Source organism: Pararge aegeria, chromosome 3 (genome assembly GCF_905163445.1).
Source record: "Pararge aegeria chromosome 3, ilParAegt1.1, whole genome shotgun sequence".
NCBI classification, from domain to species: Eukaryota; Metazoa; Arthropoda; class Insecta; order Lepidoptera; family Nymphalidae; genus Pararge; species Pararge aegeria.
Window position 1 is genome coordinate 7,943,676 of NC_053182.1, and position 16,346 is coordinate 7,960,021.

A 16,346-nucleotide genomic window follows, 5' to 3' on the forward strand; every position below is an offset into this window, starting at 1 on the left:
TGTCAAATGTCAATTACGGAGCTGGGTTCCAGTCTTTGAGGGATTTTACTTACCATCTGCGTAATTAGTAAAATTACAATTTTATACTGAGAATTGAGATTTTCCCAAGGAAACTTTTGCTCTCTATTCCAAACACTTCGGGACTGTTTTTAACAAAAAGTTTTAAGGTTCGTTATGAATAGAACTATGCGGATTTTAATACCTTACTTTCAGAAATAAAAAAACTTTCAAACGATCTTCAAAATGCTGTTTACTAGCTGGTAAATTAAAGAAACAATCTGTTTGAAAAACAAAAAGTAGCATTATCACATTATAATACTTTCATACCGCAAGGGTATGGAGGGTAGAGGTAAGGAGAGTCATCTTATATGGGAGAAAAGTTGAAAAAGTGTCCAGTTGTTGCGCTAAATAACAGTTCAAAAATCCTCCACAATGGCGCTGGTGGATGCTCAGGGTATGGTATGAATGTAGCAATCGTAGATGAATTGAAGTATGCCGAGTTAAAAAATTTAATGTCATTATCGACTAAAGTAGTTAATTATTGAGAATTTCAACAACTTACGTTGTACAAAATATTGTGTTCCTTGTTTATTTTTCAAGCCTACTCTAACAATATTTATATTTGGCGCTTCTTTTAAGAGTTACCCTGATGCAAATGTGGTGCCATCCTAATTTAATACATTTTGACGACACTTTTTCATATACACAGATGACTCTCCTTACCTCTACCCTCCATACTACTGAAGAATCCTACATTGTTTTTTTTTAAATTTATTTTACAGCCATGGATTCAAGTCTTTTAAGGCCTTTCAAAAATATTGGTTTTTTGTAGCATAGATGTCACAGAGTATCCTCAGAAAATAAATTGAAATTGACGGGGCCCACAAATTCAATTTAATTCTTGTTTATGGCTTAGAGGCCCACAAAAAAAATATATTAATCATTTGACATGATTTGACAATTGCCATTCTCATTCTAAGGGGTTTCCCAGTTTTCTAAGGATTTAAAAAGGTACTAGTTGTTTACAACAGTATTGTCAGCACCTACCTGCTTAAAAATACTATGTGAAGTTATAATATTGTGACATTACGACTGTAAAATTTTAATACCATGATATTCTTTTTCGAAATGCAATAACTAAACTAACAATAGCAAGAAAACGTATCGTATCGGGCAATCGATTTTAAAGTAATGGCAATATTTCTATCGACATCACAGCTGTTCGTGTTCGTTTCGTCTGCCTGTGTTCTGTGTCGCTTGATACGATTTTATTTTATTAATTAGACAGTGAGTGAAATTCCGTTTTCCTAACGATTTACAGGGATAATAGAGCTACCACTAAATATATTTATCCTTTAGAGATAGTGTGCCAGGTTGGCTACCGTTCTTAAACATAATCAAATCTCACTTTTATTTCTCTTGCATTCTCGCGAACGTCGAGTGCATGTACTTGCTGCTGTGATCTTGCAATAGTCTGTTTTTGTTATTGTATGAAGCCGTTTATTGCAGGTGCTATCTTATGTAGACGATCGTTTCGAAGATCATCGCGAAAGTAACTCAAATACTATGCCTCTTTTTGGTAAGTCTCAAAAGAGCCCTGCGGAGTTAGTGCGATCTTTAAAAGATGCTGTAACTGCGCTAGAAAGAGGTGATAAGAAAGCAGAGAAAGCTCAAGAAGATGTGAGCAAGAATTTGGTACGTGATTACACTTTCAGCACCTTACAATACTACTTTTGACAGATTACAATAGTGTTGTGACATATTTTAAAACAATTATTGAAAAACATGCAGTCAGTATGCAGCTAGTAAATTATGTCTTTATATTCTATTGTACCTTAGAATAACATTATTGTCTGAAATAAAAAAAATTATGATCTAATAATTTCAACTTTGCTATGGTGCACGGTGGTTCTTCATTATGTATTGCAGAACATCTAGCGGTTCATGCTCAAACCTGTAGATTAGACAGAGTGGTTGTTCTACAATTCTGTATCAACAGAACAAAAATTTTCATTAATTAATGCATGTCAAAAGATTTATTAATTATAAATAATACACGCTTAGGATTTTTTGAACTTATACTGCAATGAATGGCTGGGAACAAAAATTAATGGCTGTCAACATTTAAGGATCTTCACAGTTGTGTATACTTCAAAAGTGCTATTGTACAGTTTAATTTACTTGCATCATTGTTTGCATTTAGTCTTAACATTTTCTGACACAGGTTTTGATCAAGAATATGCTTTATGGTACATCTGATGCGGAACCACAAACGGACATCATTGTAGCTCAGTTGGCACAGGAGCTGTACAACACAAATCTTCTCCTTCTATTGATTCAAGTAATATATTTTTTATTTTATTAATTGATGAGTGATTTGTTGACTGTTATCTCACTGTATGTGTAGTATACAGTACCAACTCTGACTCGAGCTCTAATCTGGAAATAGCATGGTATATCTGCTAATCGGTTTCACTTCAACTCTAACCTGGAAGGTTGAGTCTAGTAGTTTGCCAAACTCATTTACTGCTGATCATTTTGGTTGTACATTGATACCTGTGGCCTAAGACTTCCACCAGATTAGCTACAAGCCAATTTTGAAATAATAAGTACTGTTTCGTAGTTGCTTTTAGTGTGAATCAAAACCTGGGGACTCCCAATTAAATGGGCCAAACATGACATTAACATGGTCATAGTGTGATGTTATGTAGCCTATAAAACTAACAAATAAACTATCTTTATTTGAAACAAACTAATAGATAATAAACATAATCAATAATATTTACTTATTTTATTTTTGTATAGAATTTGAACCGCATTGACTTTGAAGGGAAAAAGGATGTGGCCCAAGTGTTCAATAATGTTCTGAGACGTCAAATCGGCACCCGGTCCCCAACAGTGGAGTACATATGTACCAAGCCAGAGATCTTATTCACCTTGATGTCAGGGTAAGATTCAATTTATGCTATCATCATCATAATCCTCAGTCAAGGTTTCAGTCATGTCCCATTACTGGACACAAGCATCCTCTCCCATACTAGAGAAGGATTTAGACCACACAACTCCACTGCATGTAAAGAGAAACACATCAAGCCTTTACTGCCAAATTACATTACCAATAAATAAAAATTTTACAAACAAAGCCTTATTTAAATATTTTTTAAGCTGTAAAAAATTTTATTTGTCGGTTACACTGATTCAGCAGTAAAGGCTCCCCATGTTCATTATAATAACCAAGGCAGATGGATTGACATGCTTTGCAAAACACGGGAATGGATAACATCATTATACATTTTCTTGGCTGATATTGAGAAATTCTTGTTCGAAAATTCATTACTTAAAATGTTATAGCCCTACCTGGGAATCTAACCTGTGTGCTTGTACTTTGTAGTAAAAATGCTAATAACTCAACAAACAAGGTAATTAATGTTTGTGTACATGATAATTAGTGGGTTCTTTCCATCCTAGGCTGTTGATGTACTTAGACTACACCAGGATGAAGCAAGTCAAGTAATTGCTATTAATTTTTGTAACTAGGTTGGTAACAAATAAAGAGTCAGAATTAGGCCTGCAGCTTTTCTTAATGTTGAGGACATCTTGTTAAGTTGTCTGTTTCCTAAATTATAACTAATAATAGTATATAAATTAATACTTGATAATAGTTGCTACCCAAAATTTAAAGTTTCTCAAAAGATAAAGCCAACCCGTTTTGGAGCTGCAAGGTGGGTCCAATCTTTATATTATTGTCTCCAATTAGATGAGGTTTGTGGTGTGACATATAACTGTTATCACAAATTAACTTTAAGTTCAAATTTTGTTCCTTGTCAATTAAACTTTAATACTTTATATAATTAATGTATATTTGTTTTGTTTAATTTAATCAACATTTCCTCGCAGATATGAACATCAGGAAATAGCCTCGAATTGTGGTACTATGTTGCGGGAATGTGCTAGATATGAAGCCCTAGCTAAGATAATGTTGTATTCAGATGACTTTTACAATTTCTTTCGTTATGTAGAAGTATCAACTTTTGATATTGCCTCAGATGCCTTTTCTACTTTTAAGGTTGGTACATTTTTTATTTCCTTTTGCTATTTTTTGTTACTATTTCCTTTTGTTATTTTATGTTTAACTAGTCACAAAAAAAAAAATTGATTCTTTTTTCCTTCTTTTAATTTATCTGTATTATTATTCAATCGGAATATTTTAATAGAAACGATTTGATAAACCGAGCCTGGGTGTAGTTCTTTTATACTAGAAATAGAGGAAAATAAAGAATTAATTTAGATCAATAGATTCAAAAACAAATAATTACAATGTTAACATTAACTTAGCTGGTTTAAATGCAATGTTATTTATCATTTTCCTACAGCAAACATAATAAAATAGTATTAGTTTAAGAATTACAAATTTAGTTTAGTTTTCAAACAAGCATTGAATTAAAGTCGAGGATCTGATTTCTACTTCCTTGCTTTGTGCGTGGCCTGAGCCCAGCCGTGGAGCAAATATAGAATGAGCATGATGATGATATATTTTATTTATTTATTTAACAACAACACACACGCACACATACATAATTGTTTAGTTACTCTTATAGCCATATTAGGAACATTGTAAAACCTTTAAATTGTTATTATTATATAGTAGACTAGCTTTTCGCTTTTTGTCTTTTGTCCAGTCTATTCTTAAACTGATTCAGTGATACTGCAGCCACAACATCTTTAGGCAAGGCATTCCACATTTGTATAATTCTATTGCTAATTAAGTGCTTGGAAGGATTATACTATGCCTGCTGAAATCCAAGTTTGAGACTTTTAGTCTGCGGTTATTCTATTTTTAAAATTAAATGGATGAATTATATATTTTTGTCTCTATTTCTTGGTAAAACCATCTAGACCTTATAGACCTATATTGATTCAGTTTCTGCTTCTTCAATAATGTAACACCATAGCAAAGTAATTCTATAGAAAATCTAGCTGAAAAGAAGACCAGTTAGTTTTTTTTGATAGTTATCAGTAACTTTCTGGCTTAAAATAATATATTCACTCACTTGCTTTTGCGGATTTTGAGATACCTTATTTACCAGCAAACTAACAAAAATAGGCTCCCAATTTGTGAGTAAGAACTTGGTTTTCAATAAAAACTGTGACGAAAACATTATACACATAATACTATTCTATTATTGATAACATCACATCTATTATACATATTTCTATATATACATATTTCTATATATATTGATGGTTGGAAGTTTATAAATAACTGTCATAATTCTGTTCCAGGAATTATTAACTCGTCATAAAATATTATGCGCCGAGTTTTTAGAAGCCAATTACGATAAGGTGTTTAGCCATTATCAGCGATTACTGAACTCTGAAAACTACGTTACGCGACGGCAGAGTCTCAAGTTGCTAGGAGAATTGCTACTTGATAGACACAACTTTTCTATAATGACACGCTACATCACAAACCCTGATAACCTTAAGCTGATGATGAATATGTTAAAAGAGAAATCCCGTAATATACAATTTGAGGCCTTCCATGTTTTTAAGGTAATTTCAAATTATTCATTTTTATTATGTACAACCATTCTGCAGCAGGTACAATAAATGTTATCTAATGAATATTGACTTCAGCTTCACTTCATATTTTTATTTCTTGTATTAACTGAAAGGAAACCTGAATTCCTCAGAGTCCTCCGTAATGTTCTCAAAGGCGTGGGATGTCTATCAAACCCTTGCTTTGTAGCGGGCCAGTAGGGGGTTTATAATTATGATGTTGATATAATTTCTATACAAAATGGACAAGTTAGAATGTTTTGGTTCAGTGTAGAGATTATGAATTACAGACATCATATAAAACCTACCATGCTATTATTATACGAGTAAAAAATATATTCATTTACAAAAAAAATATCAACGCTAAAGGGATAGGTATCATTCGAAAGGGTTAGTTTTTACGTTTCAATAATTTATTTTTAACGTTTAAAATATTTATGTTAAGTTATTTTGCTATTTTAACTGTTTCCTTTGCAGGTGTTCGTAGCCAACCCAAATAAACCAAAACCAATTCTGGACATTCTGTTAAGAAATCAGGACAAGTTGGTAGACTTCCTAACCAAGTTCCACACAGATCGTTCCGAGGACGAACAGTTTAACGACGAGAAAGCTTACCTAATAAAGCAAATCAAAGAGCTCAAGCCATTAGAACACTAACATTTATTTTATTGCATTTTATTAAATTCGCCACTTCCTCCTCAAAAGAAGTTAGTTATAGATGCTATTATATTTAAACGCTTCTAAGTCACCAGAGGGTATTGTATCGCGATGAGATAGGGTTGGCAAGTTGCAACAAGGGAGAACAAAATGTAACGCGTCTATCAAACATAACTCTAATTCTCTACACAAATTACATTCTAAGCGTAAACATCACAATTTGTGACGTAAAAATGGTCAGCTTTGTATGAATTTGAAGGTTACGTCACAAAATGGATCTCGTGTGCAGTGTTGATTTCAATTCTATAGAGAATCAGGGTCCAGGTCGAATACCGGTGATTATATTGATCTGTAGGGCGATTGTGTAAGCTTGGATCGTTAATATATATTAGGTATATAGGTACATCTGTTCATACATGTTCATAGGCATTTCATATTGTAATATACTGTCCATTTAATGAAGATCTAAAAGTGGCAAATAGTTTAAAAACAAAGATAATGTAAATTTTTACACTAACTTATTAGATCTAACAAAAAAATCTAATAAATTTCCTAAGTAAATTGAATTCAAACGAAAATGCAACCAAACACGGCCACACCTTAGTGCAAGATTTGCTCGTCGATCGAGGAGTCGTTTTCGCGTATCAAAATCTGTAGCGCCAAGTAATCCTGTATTTCTGAATTTGTTTTACAAACGTTCTGATAAAAGTCCAAACAAAAGAATTATAGGCAAATTTGAAGCTAATATAATCTATTTTACCCTGATGGGTACGTCTAAGTATGAAAATACTTGATTTTCATACTCAAAAACGATTCCTTGATTTCACCGGAGCCAATATTGTACTGCCATGTTTGCGTTCGACGTTCGACCAATAATAACACTTGCTCGAACGTGCAGTTCTTGTTTGGTTGCACGCTGGACGCAAATCTTTAAGGACGCAGGATAGATGCCGCGTTTTGGCCTTCCCTTTTGAAAAATTAACGAAATCTAAATCAAGCATCTATGAACTCATTAAATTCAATTCGAATAAGCTGTTTTACATAAAACATCATAGGTACTTTGTTACACAATCGACCTTCTGTTATCTCTCATCGGTTTCATGTGGCATTGAGACAATTCCACTCTGAATTCCAGACCTTAGTTGGAGCGTAATTCTAGTGGATTTTATATTCTGTCTGTGAAGAGTCAGGGAATGAAAGTGTATTTGGGCTACGAGCAAAATAACAATTTTTTTTTTTTAAATAAATATTTGTAGGAATTAGTGTTATTTTAATGGTTTCACTTATAACTTTTTGTAAGTTAAAACCGATTTATTAGCTTTTATGACCAGTTTAAGTAGTGACAGTTCCTAAGTCACAATGGAAATAGTACCTATATTTTATAACATTAGCCTACGAACTATTGAATATCACAACAGAATCGAAAATCGGAAAGTCGAGATCTAAAGACTTGTAAATATGACATCTTATTTTTGTTTGTTTTGTACTCACATTATCAGAAGTATAGATTGTTGAATATGAAGGAAATATATTTTATATATTGTCAGTATTGATTATTTATTACGCGATAGTAATATTGTTCCATATTTTCTGTTACTTTGAAATCGTTTTCAAAAGTGCTTAAAACAATGTAATAGTATTTGCCACAATTTGTATGTATTGTCGAAATTTATTTGTTCCATTACAGTTTATTTTATTTTGTCAGCGTCATAAATGCAATAAATTACATTTTTGAAACTGAATAAAATTTTTGTATCATTATTTTCTTGTTTTATTATTAACATAGATATAGATAAGATTTTTCAGAAACTATTTATTAATAATTAAAACTGCCATTTCTACTATTAAAATTTTATTAGGGAATCACTGTACACCTCAACTTACTGTTTACTATACATACCTATGTTTTAGAAGTATTTTTTTCATATCACAATAATATATACTATACATAAGAATATATAAAAAGCAAAAAAAAACGTAACATGGTTTTTTGTTAACTGAAGAAATATGTTTGTATAAATATTTAAACTAATTAAGCAACTTAATTAATATATTTAATTATAAGCACTCTTCGTAAATACCCCTTAGGCATTAAGAAATTCAAAAAATAATGTGTAAATATTTAAATTCTGATATTGGTACGCAATGGATGCAAGCAAAAAGAAGGTGAAACGTTTTATGCGCTCTAATAGTGACACATTAAAACTGGACTATAAAGCCCACCTAAACTGCCTTGCGTTGCAGACCGTTACGAGATGTCGTGTTGAATCAATTAGATAAGTGAAATAGATGCGTATTAGGGTACTTATTAAAAATAATATGTGGGTTAATAAAATTCGAGCCATTTGTTAGTTACATTAATTCACTTAATCAATTGTTAGAATTATTTAAAAGGGTTGACCACCTCAATTATCAATAGGAATTGTTAAAAATTATGGCAGAGTAAACTAATCTGAGCTATGTTAAAAAGATTTCATTGTAAAGACCCGGGTATATCGGATTAGGATTGTATAGCTGCGACAAGTATGATAAATAGATATTTGAAAAAACTATTGCCGTCGCGCTGAGCCTTTCTTCTCAGACTGATTTTACCTATATCACTTGACCAGATCGACGTTTCTTATTTCCCTACTTTCTTCACCAAAACTGAACCGATTCAATTACTTTTATCCCAGGAGTCCTCTGAACGAAGCAGTAATAAAAGTGGATTTTTGGTCATTTTAGAGGGTCAGATTTTCTAAAGAACTTAGTTTTTCAAGAAAAATAAATTATAGCGATGTCTACACTAGACTCGGTTTGTTTTTTAGCCACCTATACTTTATTTACTTTCATATCGTCTCATCTACTTTTAATAAAAGGGGTGATTACGTATGACACAACAGGCTTGCTACAGGGTAAATCTCACGATCGTTGCTGTCAAACTTCACTTTTGCATACAAAAGAAATACAACAGTGACGTTAAGCAGCAATGTTTGCAGTATTTACGCCTGTCGTGAGATACGTAATCACCCTGCGGGAACGTTTAACGTGCTCTTCGAGGCAGGCATACACATTTCGGACAGATTTATGAATAGAACCCGGGACTTCGTGATCTGCACATACTAACTACAAGAACAACGACGTTCTGAAAATGACGTTAACATAAGAGTCTGATTTAAGGTACGTAAGATAAATTTACTGCTAATACGCATTTTAAATTTGAAAAAAAAATAGGTTCGGCAATGTGCGCCAATTTTTGGCCAACACAGCCAAAACATTCATTTCATTACTTTGATATCACATCTTTTTGTCGGTACTAAAAGGTTATTCCTAAGCATTGTGCATAAATCAAAATATTACACTGATGTTCTTTGTATGGGTTCTCACGATTGGACAACTCCATACAAAATTGTCAGAGCAGATTAACGTAACGCCCTGTCAACGCCGTCTAGTTTGTCATAATTATCATAAATTAAATATAAGGTCTGATTGTAAAGAAAGGAATCAGGGAGGTACCTAATAACTATCATAATTTTGGTTTACACATTTTATTTACTTCATAAAAGAGTTAGGTAGGAGACCTATCGTATAAATCTTCTTTTACATAGATAAACAGAATTTAAAAAAAATGCTTTAGATAGAACAGAACGTTTTTTTATATTGTAACCAAGCATTTTTCCAAACGAAAGGTTTTTTAAATCACTATATTCATTATTAAAAATTTTGACCTAATTTTTTTAATTGTTTGTATAATCGAAGCCTTTAAAAAAATGGGTGGGTAGGTAAATGTATCTGTGTATAAAATATTAAGCCAGAAAAATTACGAAATGAACAAATCAGAAATACTAAACATGCAGGTATAATAAATTACTAATAAATGGAAGAACCAATTTTAACACAAAATATGGAACTAGTTACATATGTAAGAACTAAAATAAATAATAGAAAACCTAAAAATATTATACCTAAATGTTGTAGTGTGTCAACGGATGTATTTCAACACATATTTTTTAAACACCCCAAGACTCAATATGCTAAAAGCAGTAAGACTGATAAAAGATGGCAGTGTTTTTTAAATCTATTTTCATTCAAAGTAGGAGTACCGCGATACATAAAAGCTATACATTTATACGAAAACTCCCTTAAATTAGTTCAGAGAACATACTATTACTGTACAATAGTTGAAGTGTTTGTTTTTTTGAACGCGCTCATGTCATGCACTCAATGGTTGTATACAAATATGCTTGCGTATGATAGCCCATGTATTCAGGAAGGTTATTGGGTGTATTTCTATTTGTATAATTATTGAATAAATTTTTACTAAAACGTAGTAGCTATCAGAAAGGATTGAACCCACGAGTCTTGCCTAACACATAGATGCAGACTGAACTGCGTACTTTGCAAATAGATTTCTATAAACGAGGGACCCCATGTTTCTTTAATCATATCATCACGGATTGCAAGTGTATAACTAAACTCATACTACGGGTGTAACTGTATTCATATAACTTTTCACCAACTCTTTGGTGATAACTATTGGTGAACGGTTTATTTATGCCCAGAAATCTCCTTCGATTAGGCGTTACTTATTGTATAAAACAGCTCTGATGTTTGGAACCATTTTAGTTAATCTACGAATTCACTTAAGTGATATGGTTTCATACGCTTGTGTCCAATATAGAAGCGCAGCGTAATGTAGGTTAAGCCTAATGAGCCCACATCAGTTCATAAGTCATTGATGAATGTTTCTTTAAAATGTAGTGAAATGTAGTGAAATGATGGACAGGTACATAGTTACTCAAAAATAAGTAATAAGAAATAAGTAATAATTTAGCAAGCGCAATATTTATTTTATACAAAAAAAATGTATTGGCGGAACGAAGATAAAGATAAATATTAGCCTATTTTTTTAAATTTTATCTTAATATTACAAGTTTTATTTCAAACGTCCTTCCTGATTGGTTACTATGCTATAGTTTATTCGCAGTTTAAATAACTCTTACACGTTAAAAAAACCAGTCAAATTTGTATAAGAATCTATTGATAATGTACTATTAAAAACTAGATCCATAAACGCAATTCGATATTACATTAATGTTTTTGAAGTAATTAAATATTTATTCTGCCAAATACCAATTTTTCTAGTGTAGCATTTAAAAGGATACTTAGAGAACGTTATTAATATATAGGTAAGTAGGTATGAGATTAGAATGACATACCTACAATTATATAAAGTACTAAAATCACGACGGAATAACGCAATTTTTTCCCATATCCCTACTAATATTATAAATGTCAATGTAAGTTTGTTTGTTGCGCTTTCACGCAAAAACCACTTAACCGATCCTCATGAAACTTTGTACACATATTCTTGGAAGTGTTAGAAGTAATATAGGATACTTTTTATCCTATATTACTGATGAGAGGGGATGAAAGTGCTTGACGATGTTACACTATAACTCCGACAAATTATAACCAATTTAAATAATTATTTTCGTAGCTAACCTCTATATTATAATATGTGTTTAATTTTCCCCAAACTTTGGTTGGAGATAGAGAACAGAACTCCTCAGCGGATAGCAGCAAACTTCTCATTTAAGGCTTAGCGATACTGAATACTTTAATTTTTTTAAGAACTGCAACTAAATTTAATGCAACATGAAAAAACAAAATCAAACGCAGACGAAGTCGCGGGCAACAGCTAGTAATAAATAATATACAACTTATGTTTGTGTGAACAAAGGTTAAGAGCTTTAATTTATACTTTTTTTTTTTTAAATATGAACAATTTTATGATTCTCCCGATCCAAGTATATGAAGTAAAAAAATCCAAAATCTTGATTCGCTGACACAGATGGAGACCCTTGGATCGAGAGAATGTCGTAGGGGGGTTCGACGGTGGAACGGAGTCATTCTGGATTGGTAACTGCGCACCGGACAAAAGCATGGGCCGACTACCAGCTCGATGGATTATATCATCCACGCAGCATGGAAGAACTGGATGCAGCTCACCCGCAATAGACCAAGAAGGGGTGCTAATGAAGAGGTCCAGGGAGAGTCCAGTCGACTGAAATGGGCTCATGATGATGATGATGATGAAATACTTTCTACAGAGCTTATCAGGCTGTATCTGAAATAATAAATAACATGGATGATTGCTTATAGAAGACTTAAAGCCTAATAATGTAGCAGAACATCCTCTATGCAAATGTGGTTTTTCCTACGTTATTTTGGATAACTAATAATGTTTCACTATTTCTCCTTTTACGAATATGAATCTAGTTTTTGTTTGAGATCAATGAAAATTATGAGTGGATAATTTGTGAATACTATAAGTGGGCATTGTGATAAATGGATTGAATTTCAAATGTATACAGGGGGTGAAAACTCTTACTGCTTATCTACAAGTAGTTAGAATTAATATTAGGTACACATACCTCTTCCCAAGACTAGCGACGGAAAAAAAACCCCGAATTTGTCGTAAACCACAAACTTTGAAATTCGTGATATTTCCACGTTATATAGAATATAACATTTTATACATATATAACATATACCCGTACGTTTGTGTGAACAAAGGTTGAGAGCATTAATTTGTACTTTTTCTTTGTAATATCAGCTTTTGACACCTCAGATTCTGCTGGCCCAAGTATACAAAAGTAAAAAAAACTTGAATCTGGATAGGAAATATTTTTTGAGTCCTTTATTTTAAACCATTATTTTTAATCTATAACTACCAATATTATAAATGCGAAAGTGTATGTGTTAGTTTGTTATTTGTGTTTGTTTCCTATGCTCGGCTAAACAACTCCGCCGATCTCTTTTACGTATAGGATACTTTTGATCCCAAGAAATAACCAAGGAAACGATCCTGCGGGATTTAAAGTAATTATATAATAGTAGATATAGTAGAGCTAATTATCTCGTGGATATTATGAGAATACGCTACATCTTGGTGCCCCGAAGATTTTATAGATGCAACAAAAGCTCAAGGTTAGCATGTCTTGGAAACACGATCAAAGTACACCAATTATAAGTCAATCGGACCTAACAGAGATTCTCGGAATCTCTTCAGTCAGTTCATATCTTTTTTAATGGGATTATTCTGAATACGGTTTTTAGTAGAATAAATAAAATCATTATTTTCACTTTAAATTCATATTCAATGATACTTTTTGCATGTCAAATTTAAGGTGGCCTTCACTGGGCATGCCTTCATCCAAAATTTATGAACCGATTCTAAGTCCTAAACTAAGTTGGATCTTACTTTATCTCACCAATATCTACTACTAAATATAAACAACATATTAAAGTTTCTTTTAACAAAAGTTTTATATATGTTTATGTTGATTAGTTTCAGATGTAGATAAATCAATTTAGAACAATTAATATTTGCGATAACTTTTGTATGGAGGCCTGCTAGGGTCTTTTGTATTTTCGCAAAAGATAAAACACCATCAAACAACAATTTCATAGTCATTTTCAATTTCAATTTCATCAATGCATAGTCAAAATGCCATGCACAATAAATGTAGCATACGAGAGATAAGAGAGCATTGACAAAATCTTGGGAAGAGTTATCGCTATAATATTACAAAGCTTATATTAAATCCGCACGATATAAGGAGATCAATTAAAATAAGCACACTAACGCTAATTTGGAAAACTATACTATGGCCATGAGAAATTTTACAACAGACAATGTACATTTTTGTTCAGGGGTCGTCCTTCAATCGGTTGAGTTATGAACAGTGAGTCAAAAAATCAGATATAAATCACTCGTGTTCTTCATTAGAATGCTTAAACATTACATTTAATTCAGTAAAATATTTTGGGTTGTTCAGAATGTTTAGATGATTTATTATTAAAACAGTTTTAAATACATGAGATGCTCTTAGAGGGAAGGAGGGATAGCCTGACCTCATGATATATGGGTGGTATAAGTGGTCTTCAAAGCTCCCGTGATTAAAGGATAGCCCCTAACACATGGCGACTTTGATATTCGTTTAACATCGGCAGCACCCTTAATATATAATCGATCTAAGGAACCTAGAGGCAATATTTAAAATGTGCTTAGTTTGCTACAACAGTGCTTAAAAATTATATAATTTTAAATTGCTACCTCTTACGCTAAAATAAATAACCGGAACAACGTTAGACAACGCCGCCGTACCGCGTCCATTGCAGTAGCTGTAGGTTGTTTCTTACTCATCGATTTTTCACCACCTGTTATTATATAATGCACGCAATATCTAGGTCGCCGTTGTTAGACGAAAAAAAAGTTTCCTTGTATATTAATAATATTACACACAAAATATAATTCCTATAAGATATTATGCAATATTATTTCTTAACACAATGCTTATCATTGAAACATTCTTATGATTAACTTTATATATAAAATTTAGTGCCAGATTATTTCGATTTTAAACAAAACTTACTAAAGAAGGCCATTGCCATGAGTTTGATGTTATTGCGCGAGTAAGAGGCCACACATACTACACTCTTTCTCTGGCACGCAAATATGTCCAAAGTTTGTTTCCAATATCTCGTATCGTTGGCCTTTGTTTACACTGAATTGACAATTCTAACGTAGTGCCTTCTTAATCCTTTTCACAACGTACTCCGCGGAAAAGTATAACCATACCTACTTAAAGATCTATTAAATTAATTTAGTTAAAAGTTTCTTTACAAAAGACATTGCATATTTACCTAATCAAGCATGTTAATTTAGAATTTTGTTAAATTGATTAATATGGCTTCATATTATTTTAAATGCACAAAAGTTTGCGTGTTTCTCAGTTGGAATTCCATTTAAAGTAAAAAAAAGGAAAAACAACCTGAATCACTGTATTTTTAAAGATGCTTTGTCAGTAATCAATGCTTAAAGGTTTACGTAAAGGCATGGCATATTTCACACAATTATTTACGAGTCATATTTGTAGCACATAGATAGGATTTTCTTTCAAATATTATTATTTTTCTATTTTTCTTTCATGTATTTTTCAAGTAAATAATCTATGAATATGTTAAATGAGTTACTGACAGGAATAGATAATAGATCAATTGGCTTTTTGTCTATTGGTCATAAATTATATAAAGTTACCATTTTGGTATAAAATGAAGCTAAGCCATTTGTAGCGACACAAAAATCAGGGTTTTACATCTCAATTAGTTGACGTTCAACTACATCAGCTATTTTATTTGACAATCTATTGCTTAGGTTGTAGAGAAACAGGCATAAGAAATTAAGGACAACCAAAGAAAAAATTGCCACGTATGTCCGTCTTACAAGTTGAATGGAATCCTTACATTTATTTTATTCACTCCATTAAGAAATATTGGAAACTTTGGTACAAGTAAACTTACAGATTTGCTCTGCCTTGTTGGTGTCTACAAACACGGTCTGCATAAGAACTGCATAGCTACCTAGATCCCTCAAATACTGTTCCGCTAAGCAGTCATACTACAGTCAATACAACTGCATTGGAACTGCACACCGATTGCAAATGGTTAGCAATTTCGATGCAGTTATGATACAAAGTTTCTCAGACCGTTCTTGGCCACAATGGTCCATCTCGAGATGTTCCGACTACGCGGGAATGCACAAGTGTGTGTGCAAACACAGGTACACTCTCTATTCCCTCACTCGCACAGTCCGATGGGACGGCAGTTCCGACACGACCGAAAGAAATCAGGCGCACGAACGCTTTATGCTGCTCACCGAGGAATGGGGGTGAATTACCGCCAAATTCCAAACTCCGGGGTGGTACTAAGAATTGCTTTAAAGAAAAACCAACTTGATCGACACGGGGATTGCACCCAGGACCTCGTGAGCTGCAGTCGAACATGCTAACCATCAAACAAACGAGGCCGTTTGATTAAGTTATACGAACAGCACAGGAACAACTCCAAAATTGCAATTTTGCAGCTTAGGTGAAGGGCCAAGTCTGCTATTACAATTATGTATCAGTGGTACATCAATGACAAAAGATATAAATTTAAAACATATATTAATAAATAACATATATTAATATTAAAAAATTGGACAATAAATTAAATTTGCGCTGGGTAAGTTTTGCATAAGTATTTCACAATGAATTATTAAAGAAAAAAGCGTTCGCTGTTGATCAGAAACGTGCTGCAAACTT

General features: G+C 32.6%; 1 protein-coding gene across 3 annotated transcripts; it reads left to right on the forward strand.

Annotated features, from left to right (window-relative positions):
* The first annotated feature begins 955 nt into the window (after positions 1-955).
* LOC120637113 (protein Mo25) lies at positions 956-6,222 on the forward strand. Of its 3 annotated transcripts, none has more exons than XM_039908767.1 (7): positions 956-1,011; positions 1,510-1,695; positions 2,225-2,341; positions 2,806-2,948; positions 3,898-4,066; positions 5,284-5,553; positions 6,037-6,222. In XM_039908767.1, exons 2-7 carry the CDS (start codon positions 1,567-1,569, stop codon positions 6,214-6,216), a joined length of 1,008 nt encoding a protein of 335 aa, XP_039764701.1. In that variant the 5' UTR covers positions 956-1,011; positions 1,510-1,566; the 3' UTR covers positions 6,217-6,222. The 3 variants fall into 3 exon arrangements, with proteins under 3 accessions (XP_039764701.1, XP_039764700.1, XP_039764699.1); XM_039908766.1 differs by lacking the exon at positions 956-1,011 and adding an exon at positions 1,048-1,373; XM_039908765.1 differs by lacking the exon at positions 956-1,011 and adding an exon at positions 1,048-1,287.
* The last annotated feature ends 10,124 nt before the right edge of the window (positions 6,223-16,346 follow it).

Excerpts from the sequence above, each read along its gene's own strand:
- LOC120637113 (XM_039908767.1), top strand. The coding sequence starts at position 1,567 with ATGCCTCTTTTTGGTAAGTCTCAAAAGAGCCCTGCGGAGTTAGTGCGA. Across the intron at positions 2,949-3,897 it reads TTATTCACCTTGATGTCAGG|ATATGAACATCAGGAAATAG; the intron begins GTAAGATTCAAT and ends ATTTCCTCGCAG. Across the intron at positions 4,067-5,283 it reads ATGCCTTTTCTACTTTTAAG|GAATTATTAACTCGTCATAA; the intron begins GTTGGTACATTT and ends ATTCTGTTCCAG.